The sequence below is a fragment of the Spodoptera frugiperda genome, chromosome 1 (assembly GCF_023101765.2).
Source record: "Spodoptera frugiperda isolate SF20-4 chromosome 1, AGI-APGP_CSIRO_Sfru_2.0, whole genome shotgun sequence".
NCBI classification, from domain to species: domain Eukaryota; kingdom Metazoa; phylum Arthropoda; class Insecta; order Lepidoptera; family Noctuidae; genus Spodoptera; species Spodoptera frugiperda.
The window spans coordinates 13,210,242-13,234,301 of record NC_064212.1 but is presented as its reverse complement, the minus strand read 5'-3'; the positions used below and the strand labels follow the sequence as shown (position 1 = coordinate 13,234,301).

General features: G+C 36.2%; 1 protein-coding gene across 1 annotated transcript in view; it reads left to right on the top strand.

Annotated features, from left to right (window-relative positions):
- Positions 1-428: 428 nt before the first annotated feature.
- The window catches only part of LOC118273591 (transcription factor SOX-21), a 42,292-nt gene continuing 18,660 nt past the window's right edge, over positions 429-24,060 (top strand). Inside the window, exons 1-3 of the mRNA XM_035590639.2 lie at positions 429-724; positions 7,955-8,211; positions 20,538-20,732. Coding sequence (XP_035446532.1) covers positions 720-724; positions 7,955-8,211; positions 20,538-20,732 — 457 coding nt within the window. The 5' untranslated portion in view covers positions 429-719. The remainder of the gene's footprint in view (positions 725-7,954; positions 8,212-20,537; positions 20,733-24,060) is intronic.

The following is a 24,060-nucleotide window of genomic DNA, read 5'->3' as shown; positions in this document are numbered from 1 at the left end:
TAGACACTACGAGTATTCATAGGTATATTTCTCAATAAATAAACAGAAGCCCGTTTTGTTTTCTCAATAAGCAGCATACGGAATAACGCTAAGTGGCCATTGAGTGGTTGAGGTGAGACGACTGCAGGCTGTCATACGAATTTATTCTTGTTTCATACACCAAGTCATCATAAACAAAAAGACGACGCATCAGAGTGAGACCGCGGCGGAGAGCGCGCGCAACCAATTTGCATTGTACGCCCGGCTAGTAAACGTTTAAAATTCTTATTTCGAACTGTTGGTCTCGTTCTGCATAATAACATCCGTAAGGCAATGGCAGTTGCTTGGCCAATGGGGAGGCGCGGCGCGCACTCGTGGGCGTAGTGGAGCGCGCCGATTGGCCCGCACGCTCGGGTTTATCACTCGATTTGTCGGTAGCGGCGTCACCGCAGTCGCGGCGCGCGATTGTCGATTGTCGCCATTGTGTCGAGCGAGCGACGGACGCGCGGAGCTCGCGCTCGTTTGATTTGCAACACGCGATACGATAACGCAAACCGAGTTAATCGATCGTGTAATAACAGTTACGTATACAATGATAACAGTTGTTTATAATTACTGATAATTTGTTTGTTTTTCGTATTGAGATTTTGTGTGTGTAGTGCCGGCGGGACTTTTTTGAAACGTGATTGAAAGGCTTCATCGTGGATCTGGAGTTACACCAACGTGCCAGCGGGCACTTTATGAGGTAAACACAGTTACTGTCTTGTTGAAAAACGTCAGTTGGCCGTTTTTAATGAACGCTGTCGTCGTTTGTTGAGGTCGAAACACTGCCGATGGTCGATGAACTTGTGACAAATCGATTATGTTTGCTGTTTGTTCCACGATACGATTGTAGTTACCTTTCCTGCTTTTTTATTTGGACGTAATATTGTTATGTATTATCCCTCAATCGTGTTTCTTTTTAAATGTCAAGGACGCGGTTTCAATGCCTACGTTTCTATGAAACTAAATAAGTTCTTAGGTATATCTAACCAACATTTAGGTAGGTACATAGATTGTCTTTATTTAATATTGATTTGCTATTGTCTTGTGTTGTTATTAGGTATAATAAATAATATTATAACGCATGTGCATTGTCTATAAATGGCTTTTATTTCGTACTATAACTATAACAGCTGTAGTAACCATACCTAGGTACATTTATGTACCTTTATTACATAGTGGTAGACTCTATAGGTACATAGGTAATGAATTACTTCTGCTTAGCTAAATAATACCTACATAAATATTTATTTAATTAAGTAACCAGTGCATAGACTTGCCGGGCCGAAGCTACGAATGTTTTTATTCATGAAGGCGTGTCCCTTCTTTCTTTTTTAATTCGTATTAAAAAAAAAATAAGTTCTATAAATGTTGTATTTTCTTTAACACTATTAGCGAATTATCAAAAACAATTATTTACCTATCTTTTTGTACGTTGCCTACGCTAGCTTTTTCTTCTGTATCGTGGGTGCGTTTACAAACATACAAATTTACATACACATGACACCTAGACCGGAGCTTCGTGCGGGAATCGAACCCGCTACACGTTGCGCGGCAGCCGGTTCCGCTGCCACCGCGCCAACCGCGCCAAATTGTAACTACCAATCTAGGAATTTTATACCTATTTCTATATCTATACCTCAGTTCTATTTACCTAACTGGTATTACCTACAATGTATGTAAAAGCTGTATGTATCTACCTATACTGCTGTCTACTCCTTTAGGGATTAAACAGCGTGATTATATCTAAATATATCACACGTGTCAATAACTACCATTAATTTAGTACCGAATGTTGCGTAATTAAGAATCTGTATCGAACTCAAACCTCTTTGACCTTTCGGTCATTAAATGGTAGTTGTTGTAACCCTTGAGATGACCCCTTGACCCTGAGGCTGGGTGAGTTCCGGTCACACCCCTACTTTGGCGGGATAAATAGGGATAAAAGAGATATAGGTAGTTAGGGAGGTACTTACATGGTAACTAGGGAATTTAAGGCTTCTTGTCGTTTATATAGAATGGATAAGTACACAAGTTCTTCTCATTTAGGTGTTTCTAAATTACCTATTTTGAATTAGGTACCTATTCATTAATTAAGTTTAAGGATAACTTTATAGTATAAGTACCTATTTTCTGCCAGCGATTTCAAGCCGTGGGATAAAAAGTATCCTAAGTTGTATACTAGACTGTAATCTACCCTTGTTCCAAATTTCACCCCGATCTCTTCAGCCGTTTTGTCGTGATTGACGTGATTGAGTAACTAACATACAGACAAACACATAAACTCACCAACTTTTGTATTTATAACTTTAGTAAGAGCCTTAGTAACTAGCTAGGTAACTACAACGGATTCTTATTAGATGGATATCACGGACTCAACTCCGCCGCCGCGCCGTGCGCCACTCGCCGGTACGCGGTGGCACGATTTTTTTAAAAGTCGTTCTTCTTTTTTGTTATTTCTGTGACAAATTCTAGTTGGAGATTCCAACCAGAATTGGTTTTTGTATGGTACCTATCTACCTATTTAAAAACCTCCCTCTTAGTCCTTCACGCCAAGCGATAATATTAAGTCGCAACTTGCATCTCCGCGACTGATAATGTCGTCGGTCCATCTAACTAGTTAGCGGCAGGCTTGTCCAGATTACATCTTTCACTCAGTCTTTTCTGTCTCATCAGCCGTCAGTCATTGGAGCGATGTTACCTGCTTATTGCCACTTCAGCTTGCTCCTGTACCGATTTTATATAAGTGGTAGGTATCTACTAAATGCAAATCTGAGTAGGATTACATTGTTGCCATAGCCCTAGTTCGGTTCGGTAAGAGTTAGGTGGTTTTGTTAGATTTTTTGTCAATAAAATTGAAATAAAAATCTAAGATTGCAAAGATACCTACATAAATGCAGTTAGTTTGTTAGTCTTCAGATTTTTCGGTTAGTTCCGTTACCCCTACTAGAGAAATTAGTTCTTGAAACAGTTGCCTTTACGAAATAAAACTAAAAAAAGTCGGCCTTTCAAACCACCTTTATCTTAAAAATCACAAAAACAGCTAAAAACAAGAATTAATGATCTTTAAACGCGAAAAAAAGACGGATTAAATGATGAAGAGAGAAGGTTTTTGTGAATAATTGTCGACACTAAAAGACAATGACCGCGTAAAAAACTGGCAAGCGCGAAATTAATTTGTTTAGCGGGTTCTAAGAGCATTTCAAGCAGAGGCAAGACAAGTGTAAACAGTATAGTTGAGTGTTGTTAAATAAATAATGATGTGACGCCTCTGATTTGCCCAAGGGGGCACACTCACACACGTCCGAATCGGTACTTAACTACCTCCAAAAATCGCATTGTTGGTTATGTAATGTCTCTTGTGGCGACGCGTGCGCAGCCTCAACATCTATAGGCCGTCAGCCAACTATCTTCGGCGGGACTATTGGACTGCTTTCTCTACGTAAGAGTTTCTCATGATATCCACGCTTGTTGTAACGTCGGGTTGAAGATTGCAGTCCCAAAATAATTTAATAAGAGAGTCTGTCTAATCCATTTTGTGGACTCTTAAGACAGATGTGGGAATAGAAGAGAAGACAAAACTGGTGAATAATGATTTGTGCTTTATGAGAAACCACTTGGTACGACAAAGGAACCTAAATCATATACATATATATTTTTTTCTTTATAATTACAATATATTGATAATTATAAAGAACAAAAAAGAACTTTCGTTCACGGATCCCCACAGATCGGCAATGGTACAAAACCAATTAGTGCTTGCAACTGATGCCCTAATGAGGGCACAATCGCCTCTCCTTTATATAGGGGTCGTAAAGACCCTGTATTTACAGGTTTACAATCCTGATTAGCCTTTGTAGTTTGCCGACGATTTTTATTCTCTTATGAGCTGTTCAGATTAATGTGTTTGTGTCAGTTTGTAACTAAAATGTGTTTTTTTTTAGCAACGTTGTTCGGTTTGGATTAAACTGTCTTGTTCATACTCCTTCCACTTCGTTTCACTCTATGGACTTACCATCTATGAAGATGCGCCGCCGCAGTCACAATACAACACATATTGTCACATGCCGCATTGGTGACTGAATTTAGGCATAACTTTGATTTGTTTCATATTATTTTATACGTTTAGGTCAAAATATAAATAAATGGTCACAGTAACTAGTTAACGTCAAACAAGGAATGTCCGATAGCAATTTTTGACCCTGTCTTACATTTACGCTCCCTTTATATTATTTTTATAATTGCTTTAGCCGTTTTGGCGTTGATGTGTATTAAACTAATAAATGAAATTTCGCATAGTTACCCGAATTCTTACTACTGCAATATAGTTTATAAGTTCATAACATGTACCTTTTAATAAAATAAATAAATAATGCAATGTATGCTTCAAAGAACAGTTAGCAGTTATTTTGCCAGTTGAACTGGTTTTATGATATCTAATCTTATGTACCTATTCATAAGATTGACATTTGCTACCGAAATACCACATGTCGAAATACAATCATCATAGATTTTTTCAATGGAATCGCTCTACAGCCATTGAATATTCTAGGCTATCTAAATTATCACCTGTCTTAAGTCTGTCTTTCGCTCCTACATCGGAAACATCAACCATTTTACCTTTCATTAACACCTAGAATGACTTATTACGAATGACATGAAGACAAATTCAAAAATCAATAGTTCCATCTATAATTCTTATTACCACCTCATTACTCAAACGTTCGCAGTCGGTTAAATTTTAACACGAGCTTGTGTTCTCGCCGGCAACAAACAGTAGATCATGCGTGCGTGTACGCATCTGTTTAGTACCTCTCAACGAGCGCCGATTTCACTTAGGTACCTTCTGACAGAATGTTTTTTTTTGAGACAAAGGACTGATTCTTTTAAGGTTGCTTGGGCATTTGTTCTTTGGCGATTTATTATAAGTAGGTATATCTAGGTATCCACTTCTACGACTAGTTTGTTGATCGGCATATTCCTAAGCCTAGGTCTATTTGGGATTGTGATTATAACCTAAAAATACTAGTTCTTTACAAAACTGTTTCATAACACAAAGTCGATATTTTAAATCCTAAAACCGAAGAATAATAAAAATACTTTATTTTAATTTTAAATAAAGTATTTTTTTTATGTTCTTCTTCATCTCCAATAATTATCCTGTAGTTTATATGTTATAGTACCTACCTACCTATAGTATTGTGTAGGTATGTGTCATAGTATAGCTATTCGACAAAGACAAAAGTAATTCTTAAACCTTCAACTGCAACAACAATACATTTAAAACCTACAGAACCATTTCTCAAAGAATGTAACATTCAACACGTAAGCGCATTTTTCGAACTTCGGAGCGAAATCTCAAAGGTTCGACGACTGCTCGTTAATTGTCAAGACAAATTCCCTTGTTGTTTGCAGCGGCGATGTCTTACGGCTCGTAAGTAGTTTACAGTGTACAGTAGCTTGTTTGTACAATACTGTGGCTTAGTTTGGTCTTTGGTTTGTTGAAAAAAGAAATGTGACTTTTGTCTGGTAACAAAATAGTTGAAGGGAGTTAGCATGTTTTGAAAATATAGCTAGTTAGTTATATTGCGTAAATTGGAAATGTGCCCGGTATATGGCAATAGGCTCACAACCTATTTTACATGGAATTTATAAGATAAATTGTGAAAAATGAGCGTACATTGTTCAGTGAAATTACGTGTCATAATGTGCACCTCTGCCTATCTCTTCGGGGATAAAAGGCTGATCCGGAGCTGCGGGCTCTTGCTCGAAAAGCAAGAGTAGGAACGGGGTGGTTTTTAGTCAGTAAGAGTCTGACACTCCGTCTCTCCTCGCCCAAGGCGGGAGAAGTCATTGAATGATTTTCCCACCTAAAAAAAAAAAAAATCACCAGACAGTTATTTGCTATTTATTATCATATCCATCCACATCTATTCCTTATTCTCTTATACCTATGACAGTAAAATAGGTATTGTGTTTTCGATTTACCGTTGACAATAATCTGTTGCAGTTGTTATAAAACCATTAAAATATGCCGATAATAAGAAGCCCCCTCACTTGCTAATGAACAATAATGACAACATCGGTGTCAAAATCACACCTTTAATAAATCCTTATTTTGCTCTTCAATTTGTACTGGCTGGATATTTTATATCAATGACTGGCTGGTAAAGATTTTTTCTTTTAATATTCAAATATCGAACTTTGGCATGTTTGTTTCTTATTTGATCGAAGTTTGGTTAGTGTTTGCAATCAATGTTATCTAACATTATTTTGTATATTAACATTAACTAATGACAAGAGTAATAAATATTTTTATAATAACTATCGTGACATAAACATACCTACTAAATTATTTAATTACCTATCTTAATTTTTTTGAAGAAAGTTAACGAGGTGAAAAACTGGGAAGCACTTAATTACCTGATTTTTAAATAGGTACGTAACTAGTTATTAACCGAATTATAACGTGATTTTTTAATTTACTTTCACAAGAATACAAACAAGAACCTAATTAGAATTAAATAACATAATAATCTAATCTTATCAGAATTAAATAAATAAATAAAAGAATTCAATTCAAATCCCAATCACATCATCCAATTATGATCTAAAACATCAATTCAGTAGTACCTATGTTAATTGCAGCTAAAACGTCATAAAGCCGCCTAATGCTAATAGGGTGTCCGTAGTTAAGAATAACAGGGCCAAATACCGGCCAGTAGCGGTGACAAATATTGACACATTGCGCAGACAAATACACCCTTTTTGACCCAAATACCAGCCTTCCAGGAACGGGGAAGACGGTTAAGATTTTTTAAAGATGAATGAATGACAGTATTTTTGAAAATGAATAACTATTTAGTTGGTGCTTAATCCGGGATTTAGATTGTGTTTTGTAGGTGGAGATCAACTTGTTTTAATATGGTGGAGATCAGACATTTGATACGATTCTAGTTGAATACTGGCTAAATTAGAAATTAGATATTATCCTTTTCTTTTAAGAAACATATTTTCAATAAGTGGAATGGAAACAGGTTCATTAGTTTTTATTATGAATTCAGTTTTGTTTCTATTTGTAACTAAATTAACTAGTTATCGAGAATCCTGATGAAAACTTGTGTTTACACTGCGTTTGCACTGTCAAGCTAAGTTCCTTAAAAATAAAATTAAATAACTAACTAGTAAAGAGAGTGAGAAGCCACTTGAAAACCATCCAAAACGATAATCCCCAAATATCCCTACATCGACCAAACCTCTCAAAAATAACAACATAAGCTTTTCATTACTTGAATTGCGCATTTTACTTCTTAACGTCTTACTTGAGGAGCCCCGTGCTAAGGGCTGAGGGGGAGAGCCAATCAGGAGGCCTCTTTAAAACCATCCCCGCGTCATAAGCTATTATGACACCCTCAGTATTAATATTTTCCACATTTTTGGGCACGATAATTGTCAGCCATATTAAAAGTTACAAAATGCACGTGGCTAGGGGGATACAACATACAACTCCTGGTACATTGATACGGTTATTAAATTTTTAGAAGCGTCATTTTTTAATATGTTTTTTTGCTGTTTTATTAGTTGCGTGATGATGCATGTAGTTGGTAAACAGATAGGGTAATGGTACTGGTCGTTGCTGCTGTCAGCTTTGAATAGATATTCTATGATTATGGTTCATTTCAAAAGATGAGAACAAGAGGAAGCCGAGCAGCGGGTGAAACCGCATAGAAGTAGCAGTAATAGTTATAGCTAAGGAGATTTTTTGGGTAGTGCTTTTGCTTGGCACATATCCGGGTTTTACGATCAACATATTTTTAGTTTACCCTAATTCTCAAGACGTTATTAAGAATCTAGTTCTATTCTTAAACGAAACCAACGAAGCACCTGACAAGACGACCTTCTTCAAACTAATCAATATTAATTCTATTTCCAGTGCCGCTGGTGCGATGTGCGACCGAACTGGCTTCGGGTCATCCATGGGACACTTCCCCATGGGCCCCATGTCCGCCATGGGTGCCATAGGGACTATGAGCTCCATATCAGCGATGAATGGGCCCCAGCAGAAGAAAGTTCAGGAGGAACATATCAAAAGACCTATGAACGCCTTCATGGTGTGGTCCAGGCTACAGAGGCGGAAGATCGCACAGGATAACCCGAAGATGCATAATTCGGAGATTTCTAAGAGATTAGGTAAGTGTTCTTTTAATAGTTATTTGTTTTAAACCCGCACTCAGCTACATTTAATGATTACTTAAACTATTCCTTAGAAACGATTTTGTTCCATAAACAATTGCCAAGGACTGGGTTAAGTAACCATTAAATGACTCTGAGTATGGCGGTTAGTTAAGTAAGATTGGTCCAAGTGAGACTGTCTAGTCCGAGAGAGTGTATTCAAAATACATGGTGATGGATATCTAACTATCGCATTGTTTCAACAGAAAGAAAGATAGAGAAAGAAATAATTTCAGTCATATACGATGGACTTATCTTATGTGGTCAAATAACCTTAGTTAGGTATGTCACACTTATGCCTATCCAATACGTAATGTTTACATTTAGAACCTACAACACCCACGAATTAAACTTCAACCTACATCATTACTGAAGAAAAACAGGTGTACAATGTAGGCCAAATGGTAATACAATCTAAATAATGTATTTTGATACATAACATAATGGGTCTATTTATGTTCTGAAGGGCAAAAGTGTATCGAATACCCACGCAACATGATAAGGGTGCCATTTAATAAGCCTTGCCTTATATCGAGCTAAAAATAAAATTCTATGCAGTAATAAATATGTACACAAACTCTTATTACACGAAGATAGGGCGGAACCAGAACCTCACCAAATACAATCCTTACTTCGGTACTAGATCTTTATGTTAGTAAGTTTGCTTAAAAAGCGTGCGCTTTAATACCACACTCGATGAAGTGATTTTGATTAATTTTGCTTGACATAGAAACTTCATGGTATTTCCTTCAATAACCTACCGGCTAGCATAACAGAAAACTGTTAAACAATGCTTGCGTTGTGTTTCGTTCTATGAGTGAGGCTACCGGAGGCCCTATTACCCCTCTTTCCAATTCACAATTCCCCAACAACACTTAAATTCCTAACCCCCATAAAAAAATAAGTCGGCTACACACTTGTAACGCCTCTGGTGTATCGGGTATCCATAGGCGGCGGATTTTCCTTACCATGAGGTGATTCGTCTGCTCGTTTACCGGCTTATACATGTGTAAATCATATCTACTAAGACAAAACATGGCCGTTACAATACAACTAATACATATTAAGTAGTAAATAAAATGAAACATCAGTCATTTGATCAGATCTACAAACAAAGCATATTGATATAAAAAGTAAATAGTTCTCTATGTACTGATCCTATTTATATGTTCACTGTAATAGATATACCTACATAAATCAGTTACTTGTACATACAACAAACAATAGACTTTATGTGGGTGAGATTAGATTTAATTTTGATATGCAATGGATTGAGTATCTAAGAATGATGTTGATAATGCTCTATTGTTTGAACTCCGATTTGAGTTTTTTTTTTAATTTGAAATTGCTATGAAGAAAAAGTCTTCATGGCATCAGAAAAACTTAGGTGAACATCTCTATAAAAGTGTAAAGTCCTCAAAGTGCTAAGTGTGGGAAAGCCTTGCTTCAGCACGAATGGGTCGGCTCAACCGGAGTGATTCTATGGCCTCACAGAAAACCAAATGTATTCTGATAATATAACTGTGTATATAATATAACTAATATAAGATAACTGTGGGCCTGAGACTATTTGGGGATTGAGCAATCCCCGATTCCCCAACAACCCTTAAATTCCTAAGCCCCAAAAGCCCGGCAATGTATTTGTAGCGCCTCTGGTGTTTCGGGTGTCCAAGGGCGGCAGCGATTGCTCGTTAGACTCGTTTACCGGCTTTTACTATAAAAAAAACGTTTTTCATACACATTTTAGGCTTACTAATAGAATTTTATTCAATCGTCACCCTCAAAGAATATTTTAATTAAAGCCACATCGAAATCAATCCAAACAGAACTGTAACAGTGTTACATTAAATACAATTTACCGTTTCTAAATTAACGTTGTAAGTAACAAAACACCTTTGTGTTATAACTATAGTAATATACGATTACGTCACTGCTCCAAGACACCATTGTTTAGCACAATCCATTGAATTTGGCACAAGTAAATTACTATTATGGTAAGCGATGGATCCCACTCTATAGTTTGTAAAGAGCTCATTCTGATTGCAAATTGATCATTCTGGATTCTCGTCAGGATCATGATTTATTGAATCAGTTTAATATTAATTTATGAAGTGAGAAGTGGTTTCGTAGGTGGATTGTTTGACAGTACGACGCGATTGTTGTCGCTTGTACCTTGAGACGTTAAGATGACAAGCGTTAGACGCCATTGTTTCAACATCGCAAATTGATTATAAAGGACAACCAATAACTTCAAAGGTGTTCTACAGAATTATTGTAAAAATCTTTTTCAATTCATTATGGACGGAGCATTAATAAAAACAACTTGAAAACAAGTACAGCCCAGCATCCACTTCTGTACAGTCCATCGCCCTTTTACAGAAGCGAGCCCAAAACTCTGAAGCACAGATTAAAAATAAACCACAAGTTAAAGACGAAAGAAAAAAATCGCCGCAATCAGCCAACAGAAGCTTACACAGCGGGGTATTCTCGAAAATAATCAACAGCTCAAATGTAAGCACAGTTTCGTATTCGAAATTTAAAAACGGCCAGAAATAGGGATGGGAGGACACGAGCGGAAGAGTATGGAAATACGAGCAAAACCGGCCACGGCCATTCTGGCGGTGACGGCGAGAGGAAACGACATTTTCTATTTTTTCCCCCTCGGCTTTTTTCAACTCGGCCCGTGCGATGCGGTGTGTACTCGGTTTTAGACACCTATTTGTTAATATTGAAGATGTTTTTGTTCGCTCCACAGCTTGATTTTTGAATTTTGTTTAATTTTAAAATATTTTTCTTGATGGGTTCTGATAATGTATTAGTAAAGTTTTTGGCAAGCAAAGGTAGTCCGTATGTCGAATATCGTGAAATAAGATGTAATGGCTTAGGTATTTAGGAGGTCAAAGTCTTGTGTGTGATTTTCTTCGTACGCCTTGTCGTGTAAAATTATTTTCTGCATGCGTTGAACGGGGAGGCTCTAGCTAGAAAATGTTTTGTTCAGTTTGAGATTACACTTAAATCATCTCAAATTCATCACAACTGATTTATAACACTAAGTCCTCCGTATTGAACTTCAGTCTTATTCAAATCCCATATGAAACAATTCAATATCTACCAGTACATGAGTACACTAGGCCAAGCACTCCGTTTTACAGTACTCCAAAACTCTCAACAACATACAAAACAATAATACAAAATTTTAAACGTAAAAAAACAACATACTCCAAAAATTCTCCGAACACCTAACGCCATCTATTATTGACGCCCGAAAACAACGTCCGATATTAGTTTTTCCTTTTGCATGTGAAGCGAGGGCGACAAGGCTTTACGTAAAACTGGTATTGTCCCGTTGAAATACAGGGCATGCATTATTCATGGTGGCACGTTTTCGTCTTGCATTTTGTGTCGTTTGTTTGAATTATCGAGGGAGGGGATTAAAAAGCTTGTGTTTAGTTTACAATGTATTAAAATACGTTATTTGGTTTGTAGTTTTCTGTTAATCTGTTGTAATGATAAAGCTTAATGGATTAAGAATGGAGTAGGAATAGGATCTGTATAAATTATGAAGGCCTAGACAATCATAACAAATATATTACGTTGTAATTTGTCAAATAGGTATTGGTCCCATTTTTATATAGAACTTAAATTCAAATAAAAACCAACCCTACAATACCAATAAAACAAAAACATCCCAAACCAATTTTGAAAAAACAAAATATAGACCAGGAGACCGCATTGACAGGGAATCAATCATTCTAATCAAAATCTCCTTTTCATTTAGTGAAAAACACACAAAACACTAGATATCGTATTCCCCAAACATGTGTAGGCGCATCTGTACAACCTGTCGACGTGTATTGTTCGATTGTACAAATAAGTGCACGTTTTGTACGTCAAATCAATCGTGATGCCGATCCGCACAAAGGTTTAGTGCACAATGGCTCGAAAGTTTTAGCGTGATTCACTGCGCTAATGGACGACGAATTGGTTAGCGAACTTGTTCATGAATTTATGGTGACTAAAGGTTCTATATTTTTTTCTTGTTTTGTTAGTCCTATGTTCTATGGTATATGAAACGTTGACACGACTCTGATCAGATCATGAAAATTTTGTGACTAGTTTTAATCTTTTGGAAACTACCAACCATTATTGAAAACACCAATTAAATGAACATTTTTGTAAGAATCACATCGGTACATCAATAATTTGGAATTAATGAATTTTAAAAATATGATTATGACTTCTAGTACTCTTCAAAAGCTAAAGTCTAAGCTACTAAGCTAGGTACTGCTAAATAACTTTGCTATTTTAAAGCAAGAACAAACTTCTGTAAACGTGAAAACAACAACCAAGCGAAATAATTACTATCTCCATTATAACTTTTAAAACAACCAACATTAATCAGTCTTACACCCCAACAAATCCATAAAACAGCTCTTTTTTCTACACATCCGTGTGTCATATGTTTGTTTTCATCAGTGTCTGATGCATACCCTTAATAGTTAACACGTTGGGGCGTTGCAACCCAGTTAATATTAATTAAGGTAGGGAGTGGGCCTTTGTGTGATGTGTAATGGGGGTCCAACTATCGCTGGGTGTCGTGTACAACTTGATGACTATGTAATGCATATTAATTGTAAGTTCTAAGTCATTTGTATTAGTTCCCTTGGAATATTGAATTTCTTGATGCTATGGGTAGTCCTGTTTTAGAGTAGCTTTAGTCTGAACACTGCCTATGTGAATGTTATTCTTTCTGGTTGAATTTTGCATCAGTTGATTAGATTTCGTATTTGAAGGCAACGAAGGCTTCGATGGCAAACGTACATCAGTTATTTAAATGTGATTAGGCGTTTGTTTAATGTTTGATATTCAATTCATAACAGGTAACAGACACCATGTGGTCGACAATTGGACCATTCGACCAATAGAGTAGCGAGTTCACTTAATTAAAACTGATATAAGCGCCCTTTTCCACACCACTAAAGAAAGCACAATCACCACAACAGATGCCCCATTATATTACATAACAACAATACATAACTAATACCTAATTTACGACGATTTTCCTCGCTCCAACTACCGTAGGCGTATCGGACTTTTTTCCACACTTTTTTGTTTTCCAACATTTTTTGTTAGATGCAAGTAATTACTGAGGTACAAAACGCTATTGGATATTTTTGAGACCACAACAGAGGCACGGCCAATCGTAGGACCGTGACGAATCTCTACAAAGAATTCGGTTCTCATATAAAAGTATCAAGTTTTTTATTTAAAAAGCCAGTGTATAGACCGCACAAATAACCTATACTCTTTGTAAGGAATCTATTAAAAATGGTACTATAGTAAATTTTGTTAGAATGAGTCTTCCGTTTGTAGTCCGGGAGCGCGACCATTGTCAGTAACTGATACAAATTGCATAATACTTTTTTATTTCAACGAAAATGGATGAGTTATTCATGTCTCGACTTGTTTTGTGTTTAAATTGATTTAAAAGGTTATTGTACTTTTGATGTACGGCATTGATGCCGTCTTTAGATCTGATAGGAGATGCCAAGTTTTTTACTAATTAACTTTTAGATGTCTTTTTTTGAATTCCTGGATTTAATGGCGGTCTGAACTGTTTGACTATACTACTTTTGTGGCTTTTTCTCTACAATTGAACTCTACAATTTATTTGTGGTTACTATTTTTCAGTTGGTCTGTAAATACAAGTTGGGATTTAAAGAAGATATTTGAGAATATTGGTTTATCTTTTGGTCGAGAATAATGTTAATCGAAGTTCAGCTATTGATTCTTCTTTTGTATAATAATATATCTCTTTACGTATAGCACAAAGTAATACTGTAAATAATAATTAAACGTCATGTTTATTATTTATTCGACTGACATATTTTTTTTATATTTTCTTGTCGGCTGGGAATCTATTGTTTTTCGTTTATTAAGATTCTGTTTTATCTGATTGTTTTATTTATTTGGTTTTATTGAGCTTCGTCTTGAATCAATTAATGATTAACAGAGCATGGCCCTTGTTTACTTCTACCTTTGTTTGGTACTTTCAATTGACATTTTGAAAAAAAAAATGCAACTGTTGCTATCGTGGGTCATAATCATGGCTAATATAAATTGGTTTTATCTAAATTTTCAGTGACAGTACCTACGTATTTTAGAAATGCGTCAGGTGTTTCCAATTAAGCTCAGACTATGCTACTAAGTATGTTTTATATACATAAATGATTCGCATTCACCAAATTTATACTTAATTCACTAGATACATGATATTGTAGAACAACCCAGCAACATTACAACAGTACATTTTCCACGCTCGAATAATTTCCACAGAGCTACATAATATTGTCAATGAAACTAATTGGATCGCTATTAAATTACCTAAATATAGACATTATGTAATCTATTTCCACCAGCAATACATAATTATTTTATAAAGTACCTATTTTCTTGTATGGCACCACCCACTCAGTTACCTAAGTTGTCAATCCCATACGATAAGTACCTAAGCAAGAATTTTAAGTAGCAACTTTAAATACATTGTAAATAAGCAATTTTATTTATTGCACTAGTTCTCTAAACCTCCACCCATTCAAACAACCTTATCCCATAAACCGTATGAAAGCACTACAAAGGGTTAGAAAAATACTAAACCCAACGTTTTCCATAGGAGAAAAAGCCCATAACAATACACGTACTTCAGTGTGTAACCAGAGATTGATGTTAGTTTAAAAACGCTGTCTCCTACATGTTATGTACAGTTATATACTTGAAACGGGGCCCGCTTATCGCTCCGTCGCAGGCACAACGCCCTACCGGGGGTGTTCGCAACAAAAATACTGTTGTTTCCTTATTGTTGTCGTCTGTTGTCGCTTGTTGCCGACTGTTGCCGTTGTTGCCGGCAAGGGCCCCCGTTGTTTGCTTGTTGTTTAATTACTAGCGTTTTTGTGACGCTGTGTAAACGATGTTGTATATTTTTTGTAGGCGGCTCCTAGTCTAGTGGGCTATTCTTTTTCATGAATTAATTTTGATTATGCAAAGCTTCTGTGGTGTGGACAGTTGTTTAGAGATAAGTTCATGAATAATCATGTGCTGTGTTCATGAACTCTTAGTGGAGGTTCAGAATCAACTTTTAATTGTTTTCGTTCTTCTGACAATATTTATGTAGAAACTTATAAAACTACGAAAAGTCTCTCAATCTATCCGTCCGATACTTACTGCCAGATAAGTTTAATCCCCCACAAAAGTACAACTATCAAACCTAATCCAACGGCGACACCCCTCCGAAAAAAAATCTATTAACATTTAATAAAATCATGACCTAAATAACGTTTCTTACCATTTCAATTTTACGGACGAAAGGGTGGTGGGTGCTCCTTCGCCATGCGTCTTTGTAAAAGGCCCCCAACTCCTCGCTACCCTGCCCCCTACCGCCCATTCCTCCCCGTTTCACCATTGTCGCATGGCACACAAGCTTTCAGAGTAATGAAGAGCATTTTCGTCCGATTCTGAACACAATAGCCTCTTTAATACTAGGTAGAGAGGAAACTTCTTTGTTACCGAGAGTATTGTACCTACCATGTGTGTTTGGTGAATGCTTTGTTTTTTGTTATGTTTGTTCGTATGATTGTTACTCACAAAGCCGTTATATATGATCTGTCTAATGTTAGGTGTTTGATGTCCTAAATTTCAAGGTGCCGTTGTTAGGTTGGCTGGGAAATATGAAAGGATGTTTTTCCGATCAATATCTTGTTTATTTCTCTTTCTTTGTTAGAAAACGTAGGTTGTATTGCTTCTAAAAGATAGGTATACAATACTAGTTATCCTGCCAATAACCTAGATATTATATTCCATAAGAGCTCGCTTTGATAGCTGAAAAGCTTGTATTTTGTCGTCACTACAAAGGGAACCAACACAACACAATCATATTTCTTTCAATAGAATATGTTGAAAGAAGAAATCGATAAATATGATCTGTTACACGATAAAACGACAAATTTACTGGTTAAATATGAGAGAAAATTGTGAGTGTTCCTAGAAATAGTTCCAAAGGGATTTACTGAAAGCCACTTCTAGGAAAAATACATCAAAAGACTGGCACGTTTATAAGAAAAAATCTGACATATAGAGTGTCGTTTTTAATTAAACACATTTCTAATGTATCTCCTTTTCAATTAAAAACAAATAACTAATAACCATTTATACCTAATTCCACAACTGAATACCGGACAATCATTGTTCAGTGTTGCCATCCCATGCCTTTGTTTTCCCGTAACGAACGGGCGCTGTAGGAAATAATTATTGTGTAGTGGCAACACTTTAGTAGTATCGACACGTGCGTATTGTTGCTACGATTGTTAGTGTTGCCGTTAATTAAGAATAAATAAATACATGCAGGGTTGTCAGAGCGAAAAATGTGGGGAGTCGAATTGTATGGCAAGGATGTCGTTTTTGTCACGTAGGTAATATGGACGGACTTTTGTAGGTGTAAATTTTATTGAACGTTCATATCTGTAATTTTATTTTAATGCTTTAATTACTGTATTGTTCATTAAAATATTTAATAACTTTTTTTATACACGTGTACATATGTAATTCGATGTAAATATAAAATTACATCATCGATTTTTTTAGCTCCTTCATTTTGTTTATTTACTTTCATGAATTTTACGCCATTTATTTAATTTATTAAGCCAATTGGTTAAATATTGATGCTTCTTTCTTATTAATTTAAACCAACATTTGTTATATTTGACAGTCAGTCCGAAAAACTGAAAGCTACCTAACGATCATGAAGCTTCTCTCTCTCTCTCTTTGACAAAATTATGCAACAAAACTTTTCTTTTCTCATCTTTTTCCGAAATCAAGATATTTGCAAACAAATCAACATAAGAAAAACACTAAAACCTTTAAAAAAAACTTTCACGACAGCTAACAACAACAAAAACCATGCAGTAGCTATTAACATTATAATTTGCATTGTCGTAAAAACAATGTTCAAGAAAAAAATCTTCGACTCCACAGCTCGAGAACACAAAGTGCACAGTGTTGCGTTTGTAAAGAAACAGTGACACTTGTGTGCACAAAATTATAGTGACAGCCGTGCACAGTGGGCTGTTGGAAAGCCGATGTGGACAAAAGTATTTGTTCTACTGTGTTGAAAAGTTTGTTTTTCTTTTGTCATATGTAAATGAATAATGCAATAGTAATTAGCTAATATTGAATGTGCTGCGTTCAAAACGGTAGGCAATTGTATAAATAAGCTGTGTCTGGCTTTTGTGTTAAAAAACACTGTTACACGGGAAATATGTCGCGTGTTGTTTGTCTTATAATGATGTTAAGGTTGCTTTTTATTCGTTTTATTGTCGGGCTTGTTTCGTTTTGTATGAAAAAAATATAATAATACTCATTTAATAAGTAGATATTATTACAATGTCTTTATCAGGTTCGTAGAATAATACAAAGTCGTGAAATTCTGAAAACTCATTTAATTTTCTTACTTTTTAACGATTATCGTTTAAAAGATGACGAAATGATAACATATGACGAAAAGTAACGAAGAGCTGTAATCGTAAATTCTGCCTAATTTCGAAGCATCAGTTTTCTACAGTCGCAAGTACTGTAACTAAAGAAATCACAAATGCTTGCGTTGTATTAAAAAAATCATAAGTAAAAGTGATCTACTCCAACTTTCTATTAATACCAAATACATAAGAACCAAATAACCTCGAATCATTCATAAACGAATACTTGATTCAATAATTAAATTACATAACAGGTCGCGTAATTACCAACGCCCACTGGGCCAGACGAACTTTTCCCACCAACTATAGAACTTGTGAAAACCTACTCGATTCGAGCGCAGACAATAGTTGCAATGCCCGGTCACAATCGCACAGTATCAATCATTGTTCTCAACGCTTTGTCTGAAATCCAGTTAATCGACCTTTGCCAATTTAATTTATATTTAGATCGATCGCTTTGATGTAAAACTGCATGAATGATTCATTATATTCGCGTTTATTTACGATAATCTTGCGACAATGTAGCTATTACGTGAGTTGTAAAAAATCTAGAGCTGTTTGTACTTATTTTTATGTAATGGTCGTATTGAGTGTTTAGTAAATACGCGGTTTAGATAAGTGATATTCTTTTTTATTATTTTATACTTTTTTCACCTTGCTACAATAATAGTAGGATAGATAACTAATTTTTATTTTGATGTCCATGTTGTAGAATGTTTTAAAACATTAGATACGTATATTTTATTTTCTTACGGAAACAAATACTTTCGATGATAATATATTGATTTGAAATATCATACGAAGTCACTTCTAGGTACGTTTTATACGTAGAAATGACGTTTGTTTCCACTCCTAAACTTTGATTCGCTTTTTCTAAGTTTTTTTATACGCCAAATTAAAAAAATACCTATCCCATATTTTTTCATTAATTTTCATACCCCGTCATCATCCCTATTACCTATGTAAAGCCTCCATATTCTCAAGAGATAAAACGCCCAATATACACTTGATACACCAAACCAATTTGTACTACTTATGGGCTACTGCGTTACATTTTTGTCACCAAAGGAAAATAAAGCGGATTTTTCTCGAACAATCGGGAAAACCGTCAACGTAATTTTAATAGAACATTAGTCTTTTATACCATTGTCGTTACTAAGCACACGATCCTATCATCCGCGGCAACAAAAGATACGAACCCACCCCAAAGTATCGACATAATAATGAGGAACCGGGAAAAACTTCTGTTGTGGAATGAAAAGCGCAAATTCGTCATTAGGCGGCGCTTTCCGCCATTGTTGTTCCTATCTCTTTCTCTCTAAGCAGTATTTACCCGCGTGCGAGAGAGACTACCGCTGGTCCTCGGAGCCGGATTGTTCCTTTCTATGTTAGCGACATTGTTTTCGCTTTTATACCCGTCTGAATTGGGATTGTCTTGTCTGTTTGAATGGACGATGGCGCCCCTCCACGGTGGATGAATACAACCTTCCATAAATGGGGGGAGACAAAGGGTTGGTCTCTTGAATCGCGCTGGGAGACAGGTCGTTGGTGCCTTCGATTATATTGTATCGATTCAATACTATTGTTTCACCAATGAAGGATGGTTAGGGCAAATTACTTTTCTGTTTTTGTTCACTGTTTTTGTAGTTTATGGTGGTTATTAGCGATAGTATTGTACAATGGAATGTTTAATAAGGATTTTGTGTCCATTTTTGGATGTGAATTAGATGTGGTCACGTAACCGATGGTGTCGTACGCCTGTGTTGCGGTGTTAGGGCAAATAATCGCGGCTTTGCACGACCATCGTTAAAGTATTGGCATGGAACATCGATGTGATATGGCCGTTGCGTTTTATTGTGACAGCTTATCGTAAGATTTTCTTATAATTTAATAATGAGGCGTATCTTCAATGTGGCTATATAACAATTGTTTTAAAACGTATTTATTGGAGATAGCTAAGAAGAATTGAACAACAACTTTCTACACATGTTTTAACTAAGGACCATCTAAGATACAAAAAAACATAATTAAAAAACGAAAACACGTTTATGAATAAGTCTAGTAAACTATAGAATTTCCAACATAAATGGTCAAAGACCATTTGAATACGTACAAATGACTATTATGGTCAATATACATTTGAAAAAGGACGCTAATCACTATTTTGCACGGTATATTGTGAATTAAGCAATAAAAGCCTGAAGTTTCAGTTGTATGACACCTGTTAGTACATGTGAGTGCGAAATATTATGAAATTACACATTTTCAAAAGTTATTTTCTAAGTAGGTGTGAAATTTTTGGTTAGCGTAGTGTGAATGCGTTTTTTATGACTGAAATAAACTTTAAGTAAAGGTGCTTATTTACTTTTTGGTAAAGATATATCGATTTTGGAAATCCCAAAAATTAGGCGTGTTTTTTCTTTATTTGCACTCTCGAGAAATATTGTCTTTCTTAATTAATAATAGCGTTATTAAACATTATACTTATTTGTTAAATTAGAGCTGCATGCAAAAATCTAACTTAAAAGTTTGGAGGATTTCCTGTGTCGTAGGTGTGCATTTACAAACACAATTTCATATCCACATGACTCCCAGACCCAGAACAACAATCTGTGAATCACACAAAGAGTTGTTCCATGACAGCCAGCTGCCCAGCCACCGCACCTAATGTTCAGTCCAAGTTACAAGTTATAACTTAAGTAAATGTAAATTACTCACATTATCAAAATCCAATTCTAACCCTATTATTTTCTACAGGTGCCGAATGGAAGCTTCTGTCAGAAGACGAGAAGCGGCCCTTCATTGACGAAGCGAAGCGCATCAGAGCCATGCACATGAAGGAGCATCCTGACTACAAGTACCGGCCGAGGAGGAAGCCCAAGACTCTGAGGAAGGAGGGGTATCCTTACTCCATACCCTATCCTAGTGTGCCCATGGATGCCCTGAGAGCTGGTAAGTCCCTTCTATGTTGGCTTTCTTTTTATTGCGAGGTTCATGACTTGATTTAAGTGCGTTCGTTTTCAAATTAAAAATAATACTTAATCTAGCCTAGCTGGTGTCTTAGCCTGTTTCGAAGACGCGGGAAACCTTCTAAAGTCGTCTAGCTTTTTGGGGATAAATTACTAGGGAGTGTGGGATTTTTACCTCACTAACCCTGGTTTTAGTGGTGCACTTTCAACACGTAAGGGGCATTAAGTCATCTTAGTAGACCTACTCCGGAGACCCTAAGGTGCAACGCCTGTTAAGGCACATCCATCCATCCACGCACCAGGAGCTAGTGTCTTAGCCTAACCTCAAAATCTAGCTACTGACGGCAGAAAATAATATTTTAGTCACCACTGTCTGTTTCTTACGGGTGTGATAAGAGTCGTCTATGGGACTACATAATATGTTTTATTATTAATATATTTTACACTTTGTGAAATAGATTTTGTAGATTGTTGATAATGATGACTGTTTCGTCACGTGAATTATTCGAAAATAGCTCTTCTACTAGAAGAGTTTTCGATCGATATCGGGTTTTCGATCGATGCGCAATAGTTACCATTTTCCTGTAGGTTAGAAGCAGAATTACTGTTTTTGTTATATTGGTCGATAGCGTACCTAACTGTTAAGCACTAGGTGGGCCTTATCTAGGTTTGTCAACAATTACTTTTTCTTATCGGTACATTTTTTATTGTATTCCAAATTCGTGGTACAGCACAATGTTCAGAAAGAATGGATGTTTGAAGAAAGTAGAATTCCTAGGCATGTACCGTTCCAGGAAATAGACGGCGTCTAATTCTAATTCTATTACTATTACTGGGAATTTGTCTGACATTTGATTGAATCCAATAACCTCTTAGATAATAATTGACAATTGCGTTACTAAATAAGTTTTGGAGAGCCAAGAGCCATGATGCGTCAGCCCAGGTCGGCTAAACCAGAGTGAAACCGACGCGAGATCACGCTTGCTTCCCTCCACCCTCAATCTCCAAATCAAATCCCGCACAACGAATTAGTACCTAACTCCTCTGGTTTTGCAGGTGGACGGCGATTGCTTACCACCAGGTGATACGTCTGCCCATTTATCACCCTATCCCATAAAACTAAACATTCAAACAACAAAACAGTTATTACTCAAACTTTCACAATAATTTCATCAAAATGATACAAAGAGCAGTAACATTACAAAATACCTTGGAATCACCACTCATAAACCCAACATTGTCACTGATTACCGATAATCGCCATTGTTGAACAAAAAGTTGTCGGTGAAGAGCTTTCATTATGGTTTGTAAAAAGTATAAAACCTTTGTTTTATTGCGTTTTATTGTCCTGCCGATGGACGGGCAAGGCGGTCGTGTTCACATTTGGAATTCATCGTTGAAGGCGGTTAGTTAGGTTGAGTGTGGTTTAGAATAACGGTTTGGAAAAGCTAAATTTAAAAGCGGATTCGTTCGTATCTAGTAATTGCTAAATTTTTTGAGCTCTTGCTTCTCTGTCAAAAACGCTAAGTACTATTCCAAACTGTACAATATATCAGTAACCTACAACGAATTAATATTACTTTACAATCTTTTAGAAATAATAAATGATACTTTTTCTGTCCTTAAATATCTCATCAATCCTTGTAATATTACCTAATAAACATACGAGTATGTTGTTAATAAGCTACAAGTATTCTCTGCTCCATTATCAATTTGTTTTCACCTAACAAACAAAATTTCCCCGCACCAACACAACAGTTACGCATTCATCAAACTAAATCAGTCAAAACTGTCGTTCCGCGTCAGTCCACAATCCAATATCGTATTCCAATACATTTTTTCAAACCGAAACAATTCTCTTATATAGTGAATGTTATAAAAGTTTCTGTATAGATAGCTAAATAGAAGGTTGGACACAAAAGGGCCGGTTGTACTGACGTTATCAGCCCATTCATTCGATGTCATCGAATCCGCTGGTCGAATTGGGATTACACAATTGCTCTGTCTCGTTTTGACGCAGTGGACAAGATAGAGTATGTAGCTTTTTGTGTATGAGTAAAAAGATATTATGGTACACGTTTTTTGTTTATTTTGCACCGTTATTTGATGGGTTTTGTTTATGTTAGAAAGTTTGTTATTATGTTTTTGTCATGAGAATGAGACATTTTGATGCAATCGAGGTTGTTGTTACCGTTAGCGGCGAAGGGGTATGATATCCGGAGCTGCGGACTGCCTAGCGGGTTACCGGGGCTTCGGCTCGAAAAGCAGGAGTAGGAACGGGATGATTTTTAGTCAGTAAGAGTCTGACACTCCCTCTCGCCTCGCTCAAGGCGAGAGAAGTCATTGGATGATCTTTTCTCCTGCTACAATCCAACAAAAAACCTGGAAACCAATAAACGCTGTCCTTAACATTTCCCACTATCTTCCAGTAGCTACCACTTACTACCAACTAGCTCAAGTAACAACCCACTGAACGCAAACGGGTCACTCGCCTACACAACAACAAAAAATACCGCCCACAACCGGCAGTCACGAGCAACTCTTGAAACTCCTAAAATAAAACTGACGGTTAAATTTTTACACGTATACAACGCTTTTTTATGTAAAAAAGACTATATATTTAATATGCTATTTACTGGTATCAAAACATAAACGTTGTTATTTATGGCACCCGCAATAGTACGTGATTCGATTCCCGAAGTTGTATCGTTTTATTAGAAAGTTTTGATACGCCCTTTTCAAAGATGTCTTCTTGATCAAATTTTTTATTTGTTGTCGTCAAAATGTTCACATATCAAGTTTGTTGGACATTATATTGGAACTTCTTGAGATGTGAATACGACGCTTTGAAATTTGTTGGGTTTCGAATCTTCGTCTGTGAGAATGATGGAGCATTTGTTTCACAATTTTTACTACTATACATGGACTACGCTTTTGCTACAATCGTGTCGTTGGGTGCGTTAACAAACATACAAGTTCCCATATACATCACACCCAGACCCGAAACAACTACATATTTGAGAGTTGCCCAGAAGGTGCTGTTTAGAACCTGCTACACGTTCCACAGCAGCCGGTTGCCCATCCACCGCACCAACAGTGCAGTAAAAATTTCTCCGTGACTATTTCTATTATCGACGCACACAGAGAAAAACAATCACACAGAGTTTAACAATCAATCGCAATTCCGTTTGAGAAACACAAATAAAATAAACATTGTTATTAATAAAACCACAACAATAAGAAGCAAGCAAAACGCAATATCGCAAGCAACAGAATACAAGCCACACTTAAATAAAGCTCGGTGCACATAA